The 16,064-nt window shown below is 58.3% G+C and overlaps 1 protein-coding gene across 3 annotated transcripts in view; it reads left to right on the top strand.

Annotated features, from left to right (window-relative positions):
- The window catches only part of AGAP3 (ArfGAP with GTPase domain, ankyrin repeat and PH domain 3), a 108,052-nt gene that overhangs the window by 87,154 nt on the left and 4,834 nt on the right, over positions 1–16,064 (top strand). For all 3 annotated transcript variants that reach the window (XM_064408002.1, XM_064408056.1, XM_064407942.1), the window contains 2 exons: positions 2,046–2,219; positions 6,618–6,779. In XM_064408002.1, the coding sequence (XP_064264072.1) occupies positions 2,046–2,219; positions 6,618–6,779 (336 nt within the window). The remainder of the gene's footprint in view (positions 1–2,045; positions 2,220–6,617; positions 6,780–16,064) is intronic.

Below are 16,064 nucleotides of genomic sequence, written 5' to 3'. Positions count from 1 at the left end.
CCAGCTAATTACCCTTCCGAGTGTGTCTTGTAAATTAAGGGCTAATTAGAGGCAAAGTCAGTGTCATGGTTTTACACGTGTTTCTGTGGCGCTGAACAAGGGGAGGGAGGGGGAACATGCAGCAGCCAGAGTGGAGGCAGGAACGTGGTGGGGCTCTGCAAGGAAGGTCCTGGCAACTTGGGTGAGGCTTGTGGGAGCACAGGGTGCAGGTCACCAGGGCCTGGCACTTTGGGGTGCAGGGAGCTGTGTCCCAGCAAGCCCTCCCTCAGCACGGCTGGCAGGTGGGATCTGCAGGGGGGGCTCGCAGGGGGTCCCTGCACAGCCCTGCAGGGAAAGGGCGTTGTGGTGCAGGGTGAGTACAGGGAAGAGGAGGGTGGGAGGTACATGCCTGGCTGGTGATGGAGTGGTGGCAATGATGATGATGATGGTGGTGGTGGTGGTGGTTGTAGTGGCACAGTGGGTGGCAGGCATGCCACCAGGCATGGTGCAGGTCTGGTGGCAATGTCACCCCTACTTGCAGCCCTTGCCTTTGGAGGGAGTATTTGGATCTTGAGCTGTCCCGTCAGACACTCGGCAGCCCTGGCTGTGCTTGGGTCTAAATAGCAACTCTTGTGTTTTCATGGGAGCAACAAGGACAGAAACACACATTTATGTATGAGCTCTGGGGCTTCACATGGGGTTTTGTGGGGCTCTGCTCTTTGTAGAGGGTGGGGCAGCACAGGGATAGGTTGGCCAGGGAGGTTATGCCACCTCCCTCCTTAGACATGCTCCAGACTCATCAGAAACAGTCCAGGGCCACTGGCTCTGGGGGGCTCTGCTTGAGCCAGGCTGTACAGGACGATGGCAGAGCTCCCTTCCACCTCGGCCATGCTGGGATCCATGAGAGTCAGTGAACGTGGATTCCCACAGGAAGACAGGTGAGCTGTCCTGGCTGTAGCAGCTCCCTCTGAGGAGCTGCTTCCACAGGTGTTCCTTTGCTTCCGTGGAAGGCTCCCACTTGTACCAGTCCCACTGGACCAATGGTTCCTCACAGCCCAGCTTTGTCGTGACTGCAGGGCTGAGCTGTGGGTGTGCAGCATCTGGAGCTGTTCTGTGGCCCTGCCCTGGGCCATGGCCAGGTGGGCTGCACTGAGAGTCCCAGCTCAGTGTCTGTGCCTGCGGGCAGGGAAGGAGGAGATGTAGCTGTGTAGTAGGGACAGGGCCCTTGTCCTGAGCTCCCAGAGCTCCCAGAGCACTTGCTCTGCAGTGGCTGGAGCAGAATGGCCTGAGGGGAGTGTGGGAGAGGGCATGTGCAGAGGGATCCCTCGGGCCACTGTCCTCTGTGGCAGATTGCCTGCAGACTGAGCGGGAGGGTGTGTGCTCCCTGCCAGAACCATTTTGTTTGCTATTCTGGACATTTTGGGTATTCCTGTAATCCAGAAACACTTGACCCATTTTGCATCACTGAGTGATCATGTCCTCTGTGGCAGACTCTAGTCCCAAAATCACTCCTCTCTTGGGGGTTCAGGTTTCTGGGCTCAGCCACAGCAGTTTTGAGCTAGTGGAAAAAGCAGCTTCCATCTGCCATCCTGTTCCCCTGCTTGTTTCTTTGACACCCTCCATGTGATTTCACAGTGTCTCCCAGTGCCCCCAGCATGGCTGGATTTCCTGCCAGGGACACACAAGAAAGTGAAGTTGAGAGATGAAAGTGGGTGTGCTGGTTGTGGGGTGGGTTTGGGTTTGCTCAGGGGCCAGAGGCTGTAGTGAAAATCATGACTGTGAGCTCCAGCTGTGGGAAGCTGAATGCCAGAATCCCCAGCTGTGCATTCCGGGGTGCTGCACTGCAGCCCACTAAGCTGGGGCTCCCTCTGGGAAGTGGGGTGTGCTGGGCTCTTCTGTCAGCACCTTTGGGGTGATGCACAAGCACCCCTTGGGAGAGGAGAGCCAGGGAGAGCCTGTCCTCATGTGGAGCCACCCGAGGGGTGTGACACCAGGTACGGGGCAGCTTTGCTTCTCCCCTGTGCTGCAGTCAGCAGTCAGCCCGTGCTCGTTGCTCTCTCTTGCAGGTGCTCCCCACTCGACCAGCAGCACCTCGCTGCACTCCGAGCGCTCCATCAGTGGCATCAACCTCGTGGGCTTCAGCTCCAAGCCGGACGGGATGCACCAGCGCTCCTACTCCGTCTCCAGTGCAGACCAGTGGAACGAGGCTGTGGCCATCCCCGGCAGCTGCCCCAACCCCTGTGAGTAGCCCTCCTGCCCTCTCCCCTCAGCCACAGCAGGTAGGGGAGCTCATTTCAGCAGGGAGGCAGGTCTGGGCTCTGCCCTGTGGCTGTGAGCCCAGAGTCTGCTCGGGAGTGTCAGACACAGCCTCTGGGCCTCGCTGGGGCTGTGCCCCTTGGCGAGGGTCAGCTGGCAGTGTCCCAGCCAGGGAAGAAGCTGTCCTGCAAGGCGTGGAGCAGCTCCAGCCAAGGGACACTGCTCTGCAGCAGGATGGCTCCGAGCCCTCTGCTCTGACCTTGCTCTGAGCTCTGCGTGCTGGGGTACGGGGGTACATCCCACTGCTTTCCCATCACTGCACCTTACCGGCACCCCCACCTCCCAGATTTCGGGGCAGCTGAAGGAATAGGAGTGATTCCTGTCTCTGGAGCACACACTGAGCACGGCCCACCCCCTCCCCCCACGCTCACTCGCTCTCAGTGATGTTTCAGGACAGTTGAGTGAATTAAAATAATTCATACATTTCCCAACGTAGCCACTTTGCCGAATTGGAAAATAAATGCTTTTGTGCTGCATTCATCACTCCTTCGTTCCTGGCTCTGCCGCCGCACTAAAAAAGCAGTTAAATGCACATCAAGAGTGGAGGAGCCATTTCCATGCCTGCTCGCCCCTTGTAGTTCTCATTAGCGCGGCAGCCGCCCCCCCGCCCGCTCCCAGGGGCTTTCGCAGTTTAAAGGAGCCTCTTTATGATCATTACCGGAGTCCGACTGTGCGGGCGCCATTTGCAGCTGAGGAGGCTCCTCATTTGTAACTGTGAAAAACTATCAATTTCAGCGCGCCTGATGCAGCGGCTCCATCATTGGCCCCATCAGCTCCCTGCTGGAAGCGAATTAATCAGACTGTTACTGCTGATGGGGCAGCGCGGGCGAGGGGAGCGGAAGGGCGCAGCGCTGAGCGGGATGTGCCGCAGCCCCTCGCCCTGGACGCGGGGCAGCGCTTTGCGAGGGGCTGCTCACGGCTGTCTGCCTGTCCCCGTGCGGGCAGGGACCCCGGCCCGGCCCCCCGAGCCCCTGCACACCCCGGTGTGCCCAGCAGCAGCTCCCTGCCCTCCCGCAGCCCCGCGCGGGGTGCGTGCCTTGGCACGCGTCGCTCCTGTGCCACCAGCCCTCTGGGGAGCAGCTCCTTGCCCCAGCTCCCTCCTGCCCCAGGAGCTGCCCTGGCAGGTCTCATCCTTCCTCCCAGCACCCCTCTGCGGAGCTGGGGGCTGCTGCGGCCATGCTGTGTGCTGCTCTGCCCTGCCCTGCCCTGCCCTGCCCTGCCCTGCCCTGCCCTGCCTTGCCCTGCCTTGCCCTGCCCTGTCCTGGGGACACAGGAGAGCAAGCCAGCCCATGCCCCATCCCTCTGTTCCCTGTCCTGCCCCCATCCCTCTGTCCCCTGTCTTTCTGCTCTCCATCCCTCTGCTCCCTGTCCTTCTGTTCCTGTCCATGGAGGAGCTGTCCGTGCTCACAGCACCTGGACCAGTCTGCCTCTTCTGTGCACAGTAACTGAAGACTGAAATGAGAGCTGATCTGCACGGCCTGCTGTAGCAGGAAAAGAAATAATGTTTTTAAACTAAAAGTGGGTGAGTTTAGACTAGATATAAGGAAGAGATGTTTTATTGAGAGGATGCCCAGAGGAGCTGTGGCAGTGTCCAAGGGCAGGTTGGACAGGGCTTGAAGCAGCCTGGGACAGTGGAAGGGTCCGTGCCCATGGCAGGGGTGGCTCTGGGTGAGCTTTGGTCCCTTCCCACCCAAACCATTCTGTGATTCTGTGCTGCTGCTCCTGCCAGTGACATGGAGGGATGAGGTGTCATCTCTGCTCACTGTTGTCCTGCCTGCTGGTGGCTGCTCACCCAGGGGCCAGCTGTTCTGGAGGGCCACAGCACAGCCTGGGCCGCTTGCCTGGGGGCCCCAGGCAGTTCCCAGCACTGCCTCCCTGCTCTGTGTCCCCACAGCCACAGCTGGCAGAGGTGGCTTCTCAGTGTCCTGAGGGAGGGGGCATTTGTGGGGGGCAGCACTTTGCACATGGCAGGGCGTGCTGAGCTGAGCAGCACAGCCAGCCTTCCCTCGAGGAGCTGAGCTGAGGCTGTCCTGCACCACACCTAAACCCAGCTCTGCCAGGGGTCAGGCTCTCTGCTGCGTTTGCAGTTCTGCATGGCAGGGCAGGTGAGGAGTTGTTCTGTGCTCAGAGCTGATTTTGGGCACATAGCAAGGCTGTAGGCTCCCATCCCAGCTCCTGGGGACAGGCTGTCTGCTCTGGTTGTGCCTGGAGAGCACATGGAAGAGCAATGGGATGGGGCCAGACAGCCATATGAACATGCTGCAGCACATTCTATATCTGTCCCTTATGCAGGAGCTCTGCAGCCCACCTGTGGGGTCCCAGGGTCCCCCCTAAGGCTAACTGGTTTGGAGAAGGGCCCAGGAGGTCCCAGGTGTGCCTGTGAAAGGTTCCCTTGCTGAGCTGGGGCTCTGGAAGTCCTTGGGTGGGTCAGAGGGGTTCGGTTGTCCTGCTGGGGAAGGAGAGGGTGAGCAATGCCTGATCTAACAGGGGGAGTGTGTTCCATATGCTGCCCCCACCCCATTGCCATCCTGTCCCCATCCACGGGGGCCCTGCAAGTCCCCAGCTCTGGCGTTGGCTGCTGGGCAGTAAGAGCAGGGAGTGGGTGATGATCCCTCAGGAGCTGCCAGGCTCTCAGCAGGCCACAGGAGGGGGAGTGCAGAAATGTGACCCCTGTCACTGAGCCTGGAGTGGGGCTGGGTGCCAGAGGTGTGGGATTTGGCCCAGGGAGCATCCTGGTGAGCAGGTGGGCAGCAGAGGGAGGATGGAGGCACCACATGTAGCCACTGAGAAAGTTCAGGTCCCCTGTGACATATGGCTGGGAGCTGAAGGTGCTTCACACCTGCTCTAAGCACGGTCCTGTAGCAGGATCAGTAATTTATATTTAGAAAACTGGAGTCTGATTTTATTAGATTTATCTCTCTTAATTGTCAAGGGTGAGCTATTTCCCCATGGATAAATAGCAGCAGAAACACCCTACTGGTGTGTGTCAGTGCAGGAGAAACCAGAGCTGGGAGAGCTCCAAGGCTGCAGCCTCTCTCAGCTGTGTGAGGGGGACACCAGCTGCACCTCCATCCCTGCCTGGCAGCTCCTGGCCTCACACCCTCTGTGCCTCTCTCCACCCCACTTTTGGTGTTTGTCGAGACCAGCCGAGCCCTAAAAACCAGTCTGACCAAGCCAGGATGAACCGAGGGAGCAGAGGATGGGCTGGGGTGGGAGAAAGGCTTGGCAGGTCCCTGCCATCCCACTGCTGGAGCTGCTGCCCTTGTGCAGCGCTGTGGTTCCTTTCTTAACTCCAGGTGCCACAGAACATGGAAATGGGAAGTCAGGACTTGCTGGGAGACACTGGACTGTGGCAGAGAGGACGGCAAGCTGCCTGGGGCAGAGGTCCTGGCCATGGAGCTGCCACCTATGCCCTGGGGTGGGTGGACACTGGAGAGGCAGGAGTGGATTTAGGAGAGGGTTAACAGTGCAGCGAGGACTCCTGCGCCTCGTTGCCTTCCCCGGAGTCTGCATTTTTATGCTGATTGGAAGCCTGCGCTGTGTGTGCTGCTGAAATTGAATGTCAGGCTTTTGATTTTGTTGCTGGTCTCTAATGAAATTTGACATTTAATGGTGAGTGCAGCGGCAGCGTGTGTGTGTGTGATCGGAGCTTGATTAGCGCACTCTAATTGACAGTAATTAGGCAGCTCCCTGATTGTTTCTAATTCTGCTATTAATTGTAAGGAACAGTATGATTGAGGATAAATTTGGTGCGTTGCTGCTGGGGATGCAGCTTCTTCAGCTCCGTATCGGAAGCCTATTGAGCCCATCACGCTCAGGTTCCTGAGTGTGGCAACCCCAGTCACCTCGTCTGGCAGAGCAGCGCTGCGAGGGCAGCGCTTCTGCAGGGGCTCTGCAGATCTGCCCCAGAGAGCCAGATCACCCGGGCTGTCCCTTCCCAAAACGCCTGTCCAGCCCTGTGAGGACACGGCCCTGTGGGGGAGCTGCTTCCCCAGGAGCACACGCTGGGGCCTCGGGCTGCTCCAGAGGTGCTGCTGCACGTGTGCGGCTGCGCGGGTGCCGGCGCTGTCCCTGTGTGATGGCTCTGCATGGATCCCATGCAGACAGGGTCCAGCCTGACTGCCCAGCAGCTGCCAGCCCTGAGCTGCAGTGGGTGTGGGAGTGGCCCTGTGCCGTGGAGCTGGCTGGGTCCTGCCCTGTCTCATGGGGTCGTGTGGGTCGAGCCAGCCAAGTACTGGGGCTGGCCCCAGAACGCTTCGGTGTCTCTGGGAAGAGGAGTCTCACTGTCCCATGTGCATGACTTGCCTTATTTTTGTCCCCAGCTAACGGTACTGCCGACTCCCTCAGCTCCAGCCCAAACATTTCCAGTGCTGCCAGCCCAAAGCTGGAGCCGCCTCCGTCACCACATGCCAACAGGAAAAAGCATCGCAGGAAAAAGAGCACGGGGACAACTCGGCTTGATGGCCCCAGCACGGCAGCTGAAGGTAGGAGGGGTCTGCCTGGAGCAGCTCTGCGGCTCACAGGGTCCTGCAGTGCTCTCCGGGTGCCTGGGGCTTGGAGTGCTTCTCATGTGGGGCTCGCTGGTGACCTGGGGCTCAGAGCTCTCCCTGTCCAAGCTGCTTGGGCTGAGGCAGGAAAGAGCTACCAGCCTCTCTGATCTGCCTTTCCCTCCATTTCCCACGTGCCCTGCAGAACCACCATCACGCCTGTGCGTGCTCAGACAGTCACTGGTAATTAAAATTGCTAACTGCAATAGCAGACCTGAGAGTACACCATATGGTTAAGGTGTGCCCTCAGACACTTTCCACCACAAGGACTTAATTCCATTGACTTGGCCGGACATTCATATTTTAGAAGACCTGTGCTGGGCACTCAATAAGCTTCTGTAGTGAACCAAAGTAAAGACAGAATTCAGAGGGGAGGAGGTTGCAGTACAAGTGTTTGAAGCTAACAGTTGCTACAAAACAAACCAGGAAATATTAGTCTGTACCTGAAGTGCTGCAGCTGTCCTGGCACCTTGCTCCAAATCACGTGTCTGCCTGCAGTCCAGCAGCCCAGGTGTCCCACAGCAGAGCAGGTCAACTTCTTGGTCTTGGAATCATTGCTTTGATAATTTGCAGAGTTGGGCAGCTCTGTTGGGTTTTTTTGCTGTTGTAGGTGTCTGCATCTGAAAGACACAAGTCTAAGACAGGCTTCCCCTCTGTGGTGGTTGATAGAGGAACTTTGAGCATCGTTTGAGTCTGTCAAACTGGTGTCCCATGGATAGCAAGAAGGATTGCCTGTACTTGCACTTTGTTCTTAGCTCTGTGTGTATGTGGCCTCCTCAGACCCATTGTTGTCCTGCCCAAATTGTTTTGCAGTTCTCAGCCCAGTGCTTGGCAAAAGGAGAGGCTCATTCTTGGTACGAACAGTGGGACAGTGAAGGAGGGGATGGTTTTGCACCCCCACACGTAAGACTGAGAAAGCATGTGCTGAAGTAGTGTGCTCTGCCCTGTAAATAAAATGCTAAGAGAGTTGTAAAGCAGGTCCAAAGCTGACCTCGGTGTGATGACTGGGTTTGTGATGTGGACATGAGGGCTCTCCGCTGACCACAGCAAAGACCAAGAAGCACAGGGCTGAGAGCAGTGCTTGCAGAGGAGGTCTGGTCCTGTGGCTGCTCAGCGCAGCTGACAGTGTGGGAGGTGCAGAGCTGGGACCTGATGTTACACAGAATGGGATGCCATTTCGTAGTGAAAAAGGGAATTGAATGTGGGAACACTTTATGAAGCAGTAACACGGACTAACCACTGCTTGAAGTCTTAAAATTTGATTAGTTCCTTTTCAACAACACACGCGTGCTTGGCAGGAGTCCCAGCCCTCTGCTCCCAGATGCACAGGCTGGAGGGCTGTCACCCTTCTCCTTGTGTGCCCAGGACAGGAGTCCTTGAGCAATCCCAGTTTTTCATCATCTCACAGGCATGTGTTTTCAGACACATGCTCGCTCTTTCTGTCCTTCCTGGTTTGGCAGCATCCCTGGAAGGTGGAGTGATGGGGGTGGAGACATGGGGCAAGAATGAGGGCATCAGAGTATTTTTGTTGTTTCCTGCACTGGTCCTTGGCCGTGGTGGTGAGCTGGGCAGAGGTCTGTCTTACCTGAAGTGTCTCAGATTTATATAGTTAATTTAAAGCCCTTTCAGGTGTTTTAGCAATGTAACTTTTTCCTACAGTGTGCATTCCTTGGCATTTTTCAACACAGAACTTCATTTACCAGTGTCAATTACCAAACTTCATGTGTCACTGCACAGACCTTGCAGTCTGTGGATGCTCCTGCTGCCATTCCTCAGGAGGAATCCCCTCTCTGTGATCTGCAGTGCCAAAGTGAGTGGCAGCAGGCAGCCGAGCTGCCCTGGTGCTGCAGAGGAAAGAGCAGGACAGGGGTGAGCAGAGCACGGCACAGCAGAGGGGCAGGGCACAGGCAGCCCTCCCTCCACGTCTCCAGCATGAATCCAGGCTGTCCAGGCCCCTGTGTCCTTCTGCAGAGGGTGAGCAGGTGCAGCACCTGCCAGCTCAGTGCTGCAGTGGGGCAGAGCTGGAGGATCCAGCTGCTCCCAGACCTGTGTGGGGCACAGTGGTGCCGTGGGCTGCTGTGTGGTGGGTTTCTGGCTTTTGGTCAGCTACTGACAAACTGAACTTGCATTTCATTTTTGAAAGAATCTATAGTATTATTAGAAATAATATATTAGAAAGTTGATCCAATTGCAAAATTGGAGTTCCAGAGGCTGGGTCAGTTCTGTCATGCTCCCAGCTTGCCCTGCATCAACAGGATCTGCTGCTGTGGGCAGCGTCCGTGCCAGCAGAACCATGCTCCAAGTCCATGGGAGCAGCCACTGTTGCTGCACTTAGAGCTTCCCAGCTTGGTTTTAGCCAGTTCCAGCAGCAATGAGCTGTGTGCCCCATTTTGGCATGAGGGGGACATCCTGCTCAAGAGAGGACCATGTGCATCCCTGTGCTCACTGTGAATTCAGGAGCTGGGTCACACATCCTCTCCATCCCCTGCCTGCCACGTGCCTGCTGCACAGCTCCTGCCCTGGTGCCTTTGTGGGTGACTTGGCTGGTCTCTCTCCTGCTCTGAGCTCCAGGACTGTTCCAAGAATGGATGCAGCTCTGGACACTGCGGCAGCTCCTCACCAAGACCAGCAGGCCAGGGCAAAGGCAGAGGAGTGGGTGACTCTGGGACTGGTGTTCAGGTGGCCCCCCATGGTGGGTCACTGTCCTGCATGACAAGCAGAGACTGGCAACAAGTACGAGGAGGTGCTGAGCCTCTGCTTGAGGTCCCATCCCAGTGTCTGAATGGTCCAACTGTGAATCCTGGGCAGAGCATTGCCCCACACCATGGGCATGGCCAGTGGTTTGTGTCGTGGACTGCTGTCCATAAGTGTGACTGATACCCCTTGAATCTTTTTTAGCTGCTTTGAACAGTTACGGCAGGTTTTTTTCACAGCAGGATAATTTGAGTTTTTTGTTTCTGCATAGTCAGCACAGTGGAAGTGTGAAATTGCTGTGCCAGGAGCAGGGCTGCTGGGCCTGTGGCAGAGCTGCCATCCCTTGTGGCTGAGCTGCTGTCCCCTCGTGGTGCTCATCCCTCTGTGGAGGGTTCACTGTGCTGGCAGGGGCATGGGGACAGCCCAGTGAGGAGCCATGCTTTCCGTTAGCTCACGTCAGTGTGGCTGTACTGGTGTGGGGAGTACTGTGGAGGGACACCCCCAAAACTTCCCACCCACCAGGAGCTGCATGGGGCCAGGCAGGGCGTCAGGCTCAGCCTCTGTCACAGCATCCCTGTGGGCAGGAGCAGCCCTGGGGTATGTGAGGGAGCAGGTTTGGACTGTGCTCAGGCTGCCTGCACCTGCCTCCTCCCGCCCCACGGCGGTGAGCTAGGCACGAGCAGCTCAGGTTAGCATCCTGGGAAAGTTGGTGAGGTCTGGGGATAAATTGCCATCAGTTTATCTCATTTAGGAGGTAATCAGAGCCAGGGACGTGCAGAGCAATTGAATCTTAGTTGTTCTGAAGTATCATAAATCAAACGAGCTGTTGCTTTTTTACATGGGCTCATGTTAAAGAGAGCTCCGTGTCAGGCTGCCAGGGAGCATCCACAAACTATGGCAGGCGTGGGATTGGGCTGCCGGAGATGTCACCAAACTGGGGAGTGCAGCTCAGGCTGTCAGGGAGCACCCACAGGCTGGCAAACACATGTCAGGCTGTCAGGGGACGGAGATGCTCATCCCCGTGGTGTAGGTGCAGTGTCATCCTGCACGGACCATCAGGAAAGTCTGCTCTGATCAGAGCCCAGCACAGCTCTGTGGCCAGGAGCGCCCCGTCCTGCCACGGAGCAGCCCACAGCCCCCCTGCAGCCTGCCTGGACCCTCGGCCCCTGTTCATGCTTCCAGCAGGGCCAAAGAGCCAGCAGACACGGCTGAGGGCAGCAGCACCTTTGCGACGCTCCCTGCTCCAGTCTCCCCATGGCTGCCAGAGCTCCGGGGATAATGAACTTCTCATGTGCTTAAAGAGTGATGCAGGGTGCATGGCGAGAAGCTGACAGCCCCTTAATGTGCTTCTCAGTGGCGGCCAAACGACGTGGTTTTGTCTTTGTTTTTTAGTTTTAAAACCCACAGGAAATTGATGGCCAGTAAAGAGTTGTGTTGGGGCGATGTGCGTGATTAATGCCAACTGTCAGGGGCTGTCGAGGCCCATCGTGGCAAGCCAGGAGTGTGAGGCTGAGCCGTGCTCACCAGATTGCTGGGGATTCCAGCTGCTATCGCTCAGCTCCCGCCTGCCCCACACAGCTTGTGTCACCCGCCGCTTCCTTCCACCAAGCCTCTTAATTCAGTGCTAACAAGTCACTCCAGCTCATTATGGACCTTGGAGCTCCCTGCTCAGTCCTGGCGGGAGGGAGGCAGCCTGTGCTGGGCATCTCGTGGTTCAGCTGGTCCCCTGTCTCCATCAGGTCCCATCCCTTCAGTCTGTGATTCCTGGGGACCTTACACAGCTCCGTGTTACCCCTCTGAGAGACCCTCATGCACGCACCCCTGACCCTGACAGGCCTCTGCTCACACCATGAAGCCCACGCTGTCGTGCCCTCCCTCCTGTGTCCTGCCTCCCTGATGCCTGCACACACCCCCAGCCCTTCTCCCACCCCCCGGCCTGCCCGCGGTGCACACGCTGCACCCCACATTGCATCCTCCCTGCCCCGTACACAGAAATGGCACTACTCGTGCCATGTACACAGAAATGACACTGTTGGACCCTTACATGACCCCCCTGCACACCCCTGTGCCCCTGTGGTGTCCCTTGGGAGCACCTGCTCCTCCTGACACACTGTGTCCTTCCCCACACGTGCCACACACGTTTGGGACCCCAGCAGATGCCCCCTTGCCCAGCTCAGTGTGCCCCTCCAGGCTCGAGTCCCGCGCTGCTGCTGCCCCACGCCATCGCTGGTGGTGACTGCCAGCTCAGCCTGGGGCACTCTGGCCCTGGGGGCGCCGGGACAGCGGCACTGGGGGGTCTCCATAGCGCTGCTCCTGCTGCGCTCTCCCGGCGACTGTCCCCGCGGAGGGCCTGTCCCTGTCGCACTAATACAGGTTGGGAATATTGGGTTTAATGATCTGCAAAATGAGGAGGTAGCGAGCTGACATTTACGAATGGTGCTGCATCCCTCTCTTCCCAGACGCCTGCTAATTTGTTGATATCCCAAACACCTCATAATGATATGGTACAGTCGCAGCTTGCAAACAAGCACCCGCGGCCAGGGGCTGCTGGCTGCCCTGCTCCAGGACCCTTCTCACAGGCCTGGCAGCCAGAGAGCAGAACTGTGGGCCAGGGTCTCCCTGCATGTCTGACAGGACCTGCCCTGGTTCCTGCCGTGTGCCCCACGGAGGGGCTGGAGGCATCCCCCCACCTCCTCCCTGCGTGACTACCCAGATCTCTGGAGGCACTTCTACTGTGGCAGCACAAAGTGGGAGAAGGGATGGGAGTGGGAGAAGGATGGCATGCAGGGAGAGGCTGGATGTGACTGGGAGATGGTGAAGAGGTGACAGAGGAAACTTCTCCTTCAGGAGTGGGGCTTGGTGCCAGCTCTGCTTCCTGTGTTGCTGATGTTTAGTGGAATCCTGTTCCTCTCTGCCGGACCTGCCGGGATGAGGGAAGGTGTCCTACACTGCCCTGCACCCATCTGCTCAGGAAGCAGCCAGCTGGGAAGCTGTCTGGCATGGAAGGCTCTCTGCCTGGTGTGCTGGGATGGAGATGCTCCTGCCATCCCCTGTGCTGAGCTCCCCCTTCCCACGAGGGAAGGAAGTGCTGCCCTGGGCCTTTGGGCTGGCGTGGGGGAGCTCTGTCCGGTGCCCTGTGCAGAGAGGGAATTGCTGTGCCAAGTGCTGGGAGCACAGTCCTGCCGCACTTGGGGGGACCAGAGGGACATTGCTCTGTCCTCACAGAGCTGCTTCGTATCCCGGTGCTTCTGGGACAGGGGAGCAGCCCCCATATTGCTGCCTGTGCTCTGGGAGTGCTGCCCCAAGCTGTGTGGGGTATCTCGGGTAGGGGTGAGGCTTGGGGCCAGCCCGTCCCCTGCAGCTCCCGGGGCAGCACGCTGCCTGGGTGCACCCACGGAGAAGCAGGCTGTCCGTGGGAGTGCAGGTGGGAAGTACTGCTCCCGTGGCTCCACATCAGGGTCCCTGCTGAGGGTCTCTGGGCTGGGCACCAGTGCAGGGTGTAGCCAGAGCCCTTTGCAGAGCAGCACCAAGCTCTGCCCCAGCCCTGTATTGAAGCTGAGGCATTTTTAGCTCCCCAGTGTACCTCTTGTGCTCAGAGCTGTACTTCCCCCCACTCAGAGCTTAGAGAGGGTGCTTGGCACGAGCTGTGAAGGCAACACTCTGTGTCACTGCTGCTGCCCTTCTTTTTCCTCTCTGGCATCCCACAGGTGTCAGTGGGACACACTGTTCCACTGGGCACCCTCGCCCCCAGGGCTGCCTTCAGCAGCAGGTGCAAACTCCCTTGTATCTTGGTGGGCACTTCGTACCCTCCTGCTGTCCCTTTGGTCTGGCTCCTGGCTGGACACACAGGATGTCCATTCCCTCATTCTTGGCAGTCCCGTGGTGCTCCTCTGCTGTCGGGAGGATGCTTCCCCCCAGGGCTAGGGTGTTGGCACAGCGTGGGTGACTGCTCTGGGGCTGCTGCTCTCCCTGCAGGTCCTGCCCATTGTCTTGGCTGCTGCTGGGCTCTGGGTGCCATGTGGCCCTGCTGTCCCAGCCTTGCCCTCCCTAATTCTGCTCCTGTTCAGAGCCCTCATTCCTGGGCAGTGTTGGAAGGGGGGGTCGTGGGGTTAACACCCATTAGCAGAGCCGGCTCACACCACTCTGCTCAGCAACTCTTCACGGAGCTCAGTCTTTAAAACATCATCAAAAAATCATCAAGAGAGAGAGAGGCAGCACATTCATTTCCACTGCCCACTAATTCTAATGGATCTGGTGTAATGGGCTCCCACCAGCACGCTGGGGCAGCCGCAGGGCTGGGGCCGGGCTCTGGCCTCTGGGTAGCCGCTCACTCAGAGCCAGCTGGGAAGGGCTCCCTGCTCCTGTAGGAGTGGCTTCCTCTGAGGTCTGAGTCCTTTCAAGTTGGAGCTGGCAAGCTCTGGGACTTCTCTGGCCTCTGAGAAGGAGCCTGTGCCCATGTGTGGGGCAGGGGAGGGAGTTCTGCCGGTTCTGCTTCAGCAGAGGTAGTCTAAACCCTTCTGCTTATGTTATCTGCTTGGTGCCTTCCTCTCATCTGGCCAGAAATGGTCCTGCCACACTGGAGACCTGTACCTCTCCCCAGAAGAAGCTGAGAATACTCAGTGCTTTCCCTAAAAGAACTGCTCGAGTCTGATTCAGTTTGTGTGGGTGCCCTGAGGTGCTCGGGACCCGGTCCTGGACCATCCCAGAAGGTGGGTCTGCACAGTGTTCAAAGCTGCTGCAGGTCCTTGATTCCCTTCCCAGCTGTGCTGGTCCTCACGTGAATCCAGGGCGTGACCCTGCAGTGCTCCTCTGTTGTAGTCAGGCCATGCTGAGGCCCCGCAGAGACCAGCCCCTGTGCTGTCCTGCACTGTGAGCTGGGGAATCGGCCGCAGCGCAGCAGAAAAGCTGTGCTCCTTTGTTAGCTCTTCCCGGGCTCCGAGAGCAGCAGGGCCTTTGTTTGGCCTGAAGCTGGAATCCAGGAGGCACAAAGAAGGAAGGGAACGGAGGTCCTGTGTCTTGCAGAGCTGGCGCCAGGGCTTTGCTTGGGCTGGGACTGCTCCCAGGGCTGGGCCTGGGCAGCCCGAGAGCTCTGGAATGTCCCTCAGCTGTGACAGTAGGAAAGTCTGTCCAAGTCACTTGGAGCCCCAGAAATCTCTCACCCAGAAGGAGCAAACCTCCTGCCCTACTGTGAATGTCCTGAGCAGAGTGCTGGGAGCCACATGGGGCCTCCCCTGCCCCAGCATGGTGCCTCGAGGAGCAGCAGTGACCCCCACACCAGAGCCCTGGGCAGGCAGGGCAGACCTTTTCTTCCCGGGAAGTGTTCAGGTGCAGGAGGGCTGGGATTGCTGCCTGCCTGCTTGCTAGGGAGGTGCTGGGCAAACAGGAAACTGGAGCTGGGAAGATGGAGCCATGTGAGCCCTCAGCAGGAGCCCCGCTGTGCCCTGCTGACCGTGATGTCCTCGTCCTGCTGTGCAGGAGAGGCTCGGCACCAGGAGGAGGACTTCAGGTCACCCAGTGCTTCCCGAGTCCAGGCAGCTGGCTTGGGCTCAGCAGCACAGCAGCAGCAGCCACAGGTGGCTCAGACCAAGGCAGGACGAGGTTTGTGATGTGTCGGGGTCCCCCAGGAGCACTGTCTGCAGGTGTTCCCTCTGCCCCAGGGAGCTGCTGCTCGTTCCTGCCTGGCTGGAAGTGCTGGGCCCAGGCAGCCCCCGTGCCGTGGCTGGGGGGGATGGTCCTGGCTCCCCTGCAGTCTGGGGGCTCCCTGCCCATGCCGGGCTCTGGCAGCACTCACAGGGGCTGGTGCCAGCAAGCAAAGGAGGCAATGCCTGTTAGCCTGGCTGTTGCCTGGTTATTTCCTCTCCCAGTATTCACAGGCTGGCAGCTGTATATTTTCCAAGAACCCAGTTCTTGAGCTGGGAATTGATGTCTGTGGGGTCTCTCCTGCAGCTGAGAGCTGGAGGAAGGTGTGGACAGGTGGGATGTCCCAGTGACACCTGTGCATCACAGGGGGGAGAGTCCAGCAGCACAGCTAACTACCCACTCCCTGCAGTCTGTCATCCTCCTGAGGGCTCAGTCTCTCATTCCAGCAGGACACACGCAGTTGCAGACATCTTTCCCTGGAGGAGTCCCAGGCTGATTTAGGCTGAAATGAGTAAAAGAGCCTTGCCTTCCTATCTGGGAAGAGCAAGCCAGGACAAGCCCTCATGCTAGAGTCAGTCCATCCTGCCCAGGCTCTGATGGTGTGCAGACCCAGCCTCATTCTCCTGCACCAGTTCACAAGCACTGGTGGTCTCCAGGCCTGGTACTTGTCAGTGCAGGTGCTGACCACGAGCCTGGGAAGAAGGGCTGTGCACTCCCATCATGGCAAACAGACCTGGCTCTCCTAAGGAGGCTTCCCAAGGCTGCACCATGTTCTGGCGCTGTGCATGGACACAGCCTGGCTCAGATGGGCCCAGGAGGCCCCAGAGCAGCTGAGGGTGGCCGTGCCCTTGGTGGGACGCAGCCAGGGGCCTCTGCACCATTCACTGT

The sequence above is a fragment of the Passer domesticus genome, chromosome 1 (assembly GCF_036417665.1).
Source record: "Passer domesticus isolate bPasDom1 chromosome 1, bPasDom1.hap1, whole genome shotgun sequence".
NCBI classification, from domain to species: domain Eukaryota; kingdom Metazoa; phylum Chordata; class Aves; order Passeriformes; family Passeridae; genus Passer; species Passer domesticus.
Note: the sequence above shows the minus strand (reverse complement) of the source record. Positions and strands in the feature narration are given on the sequence as shown.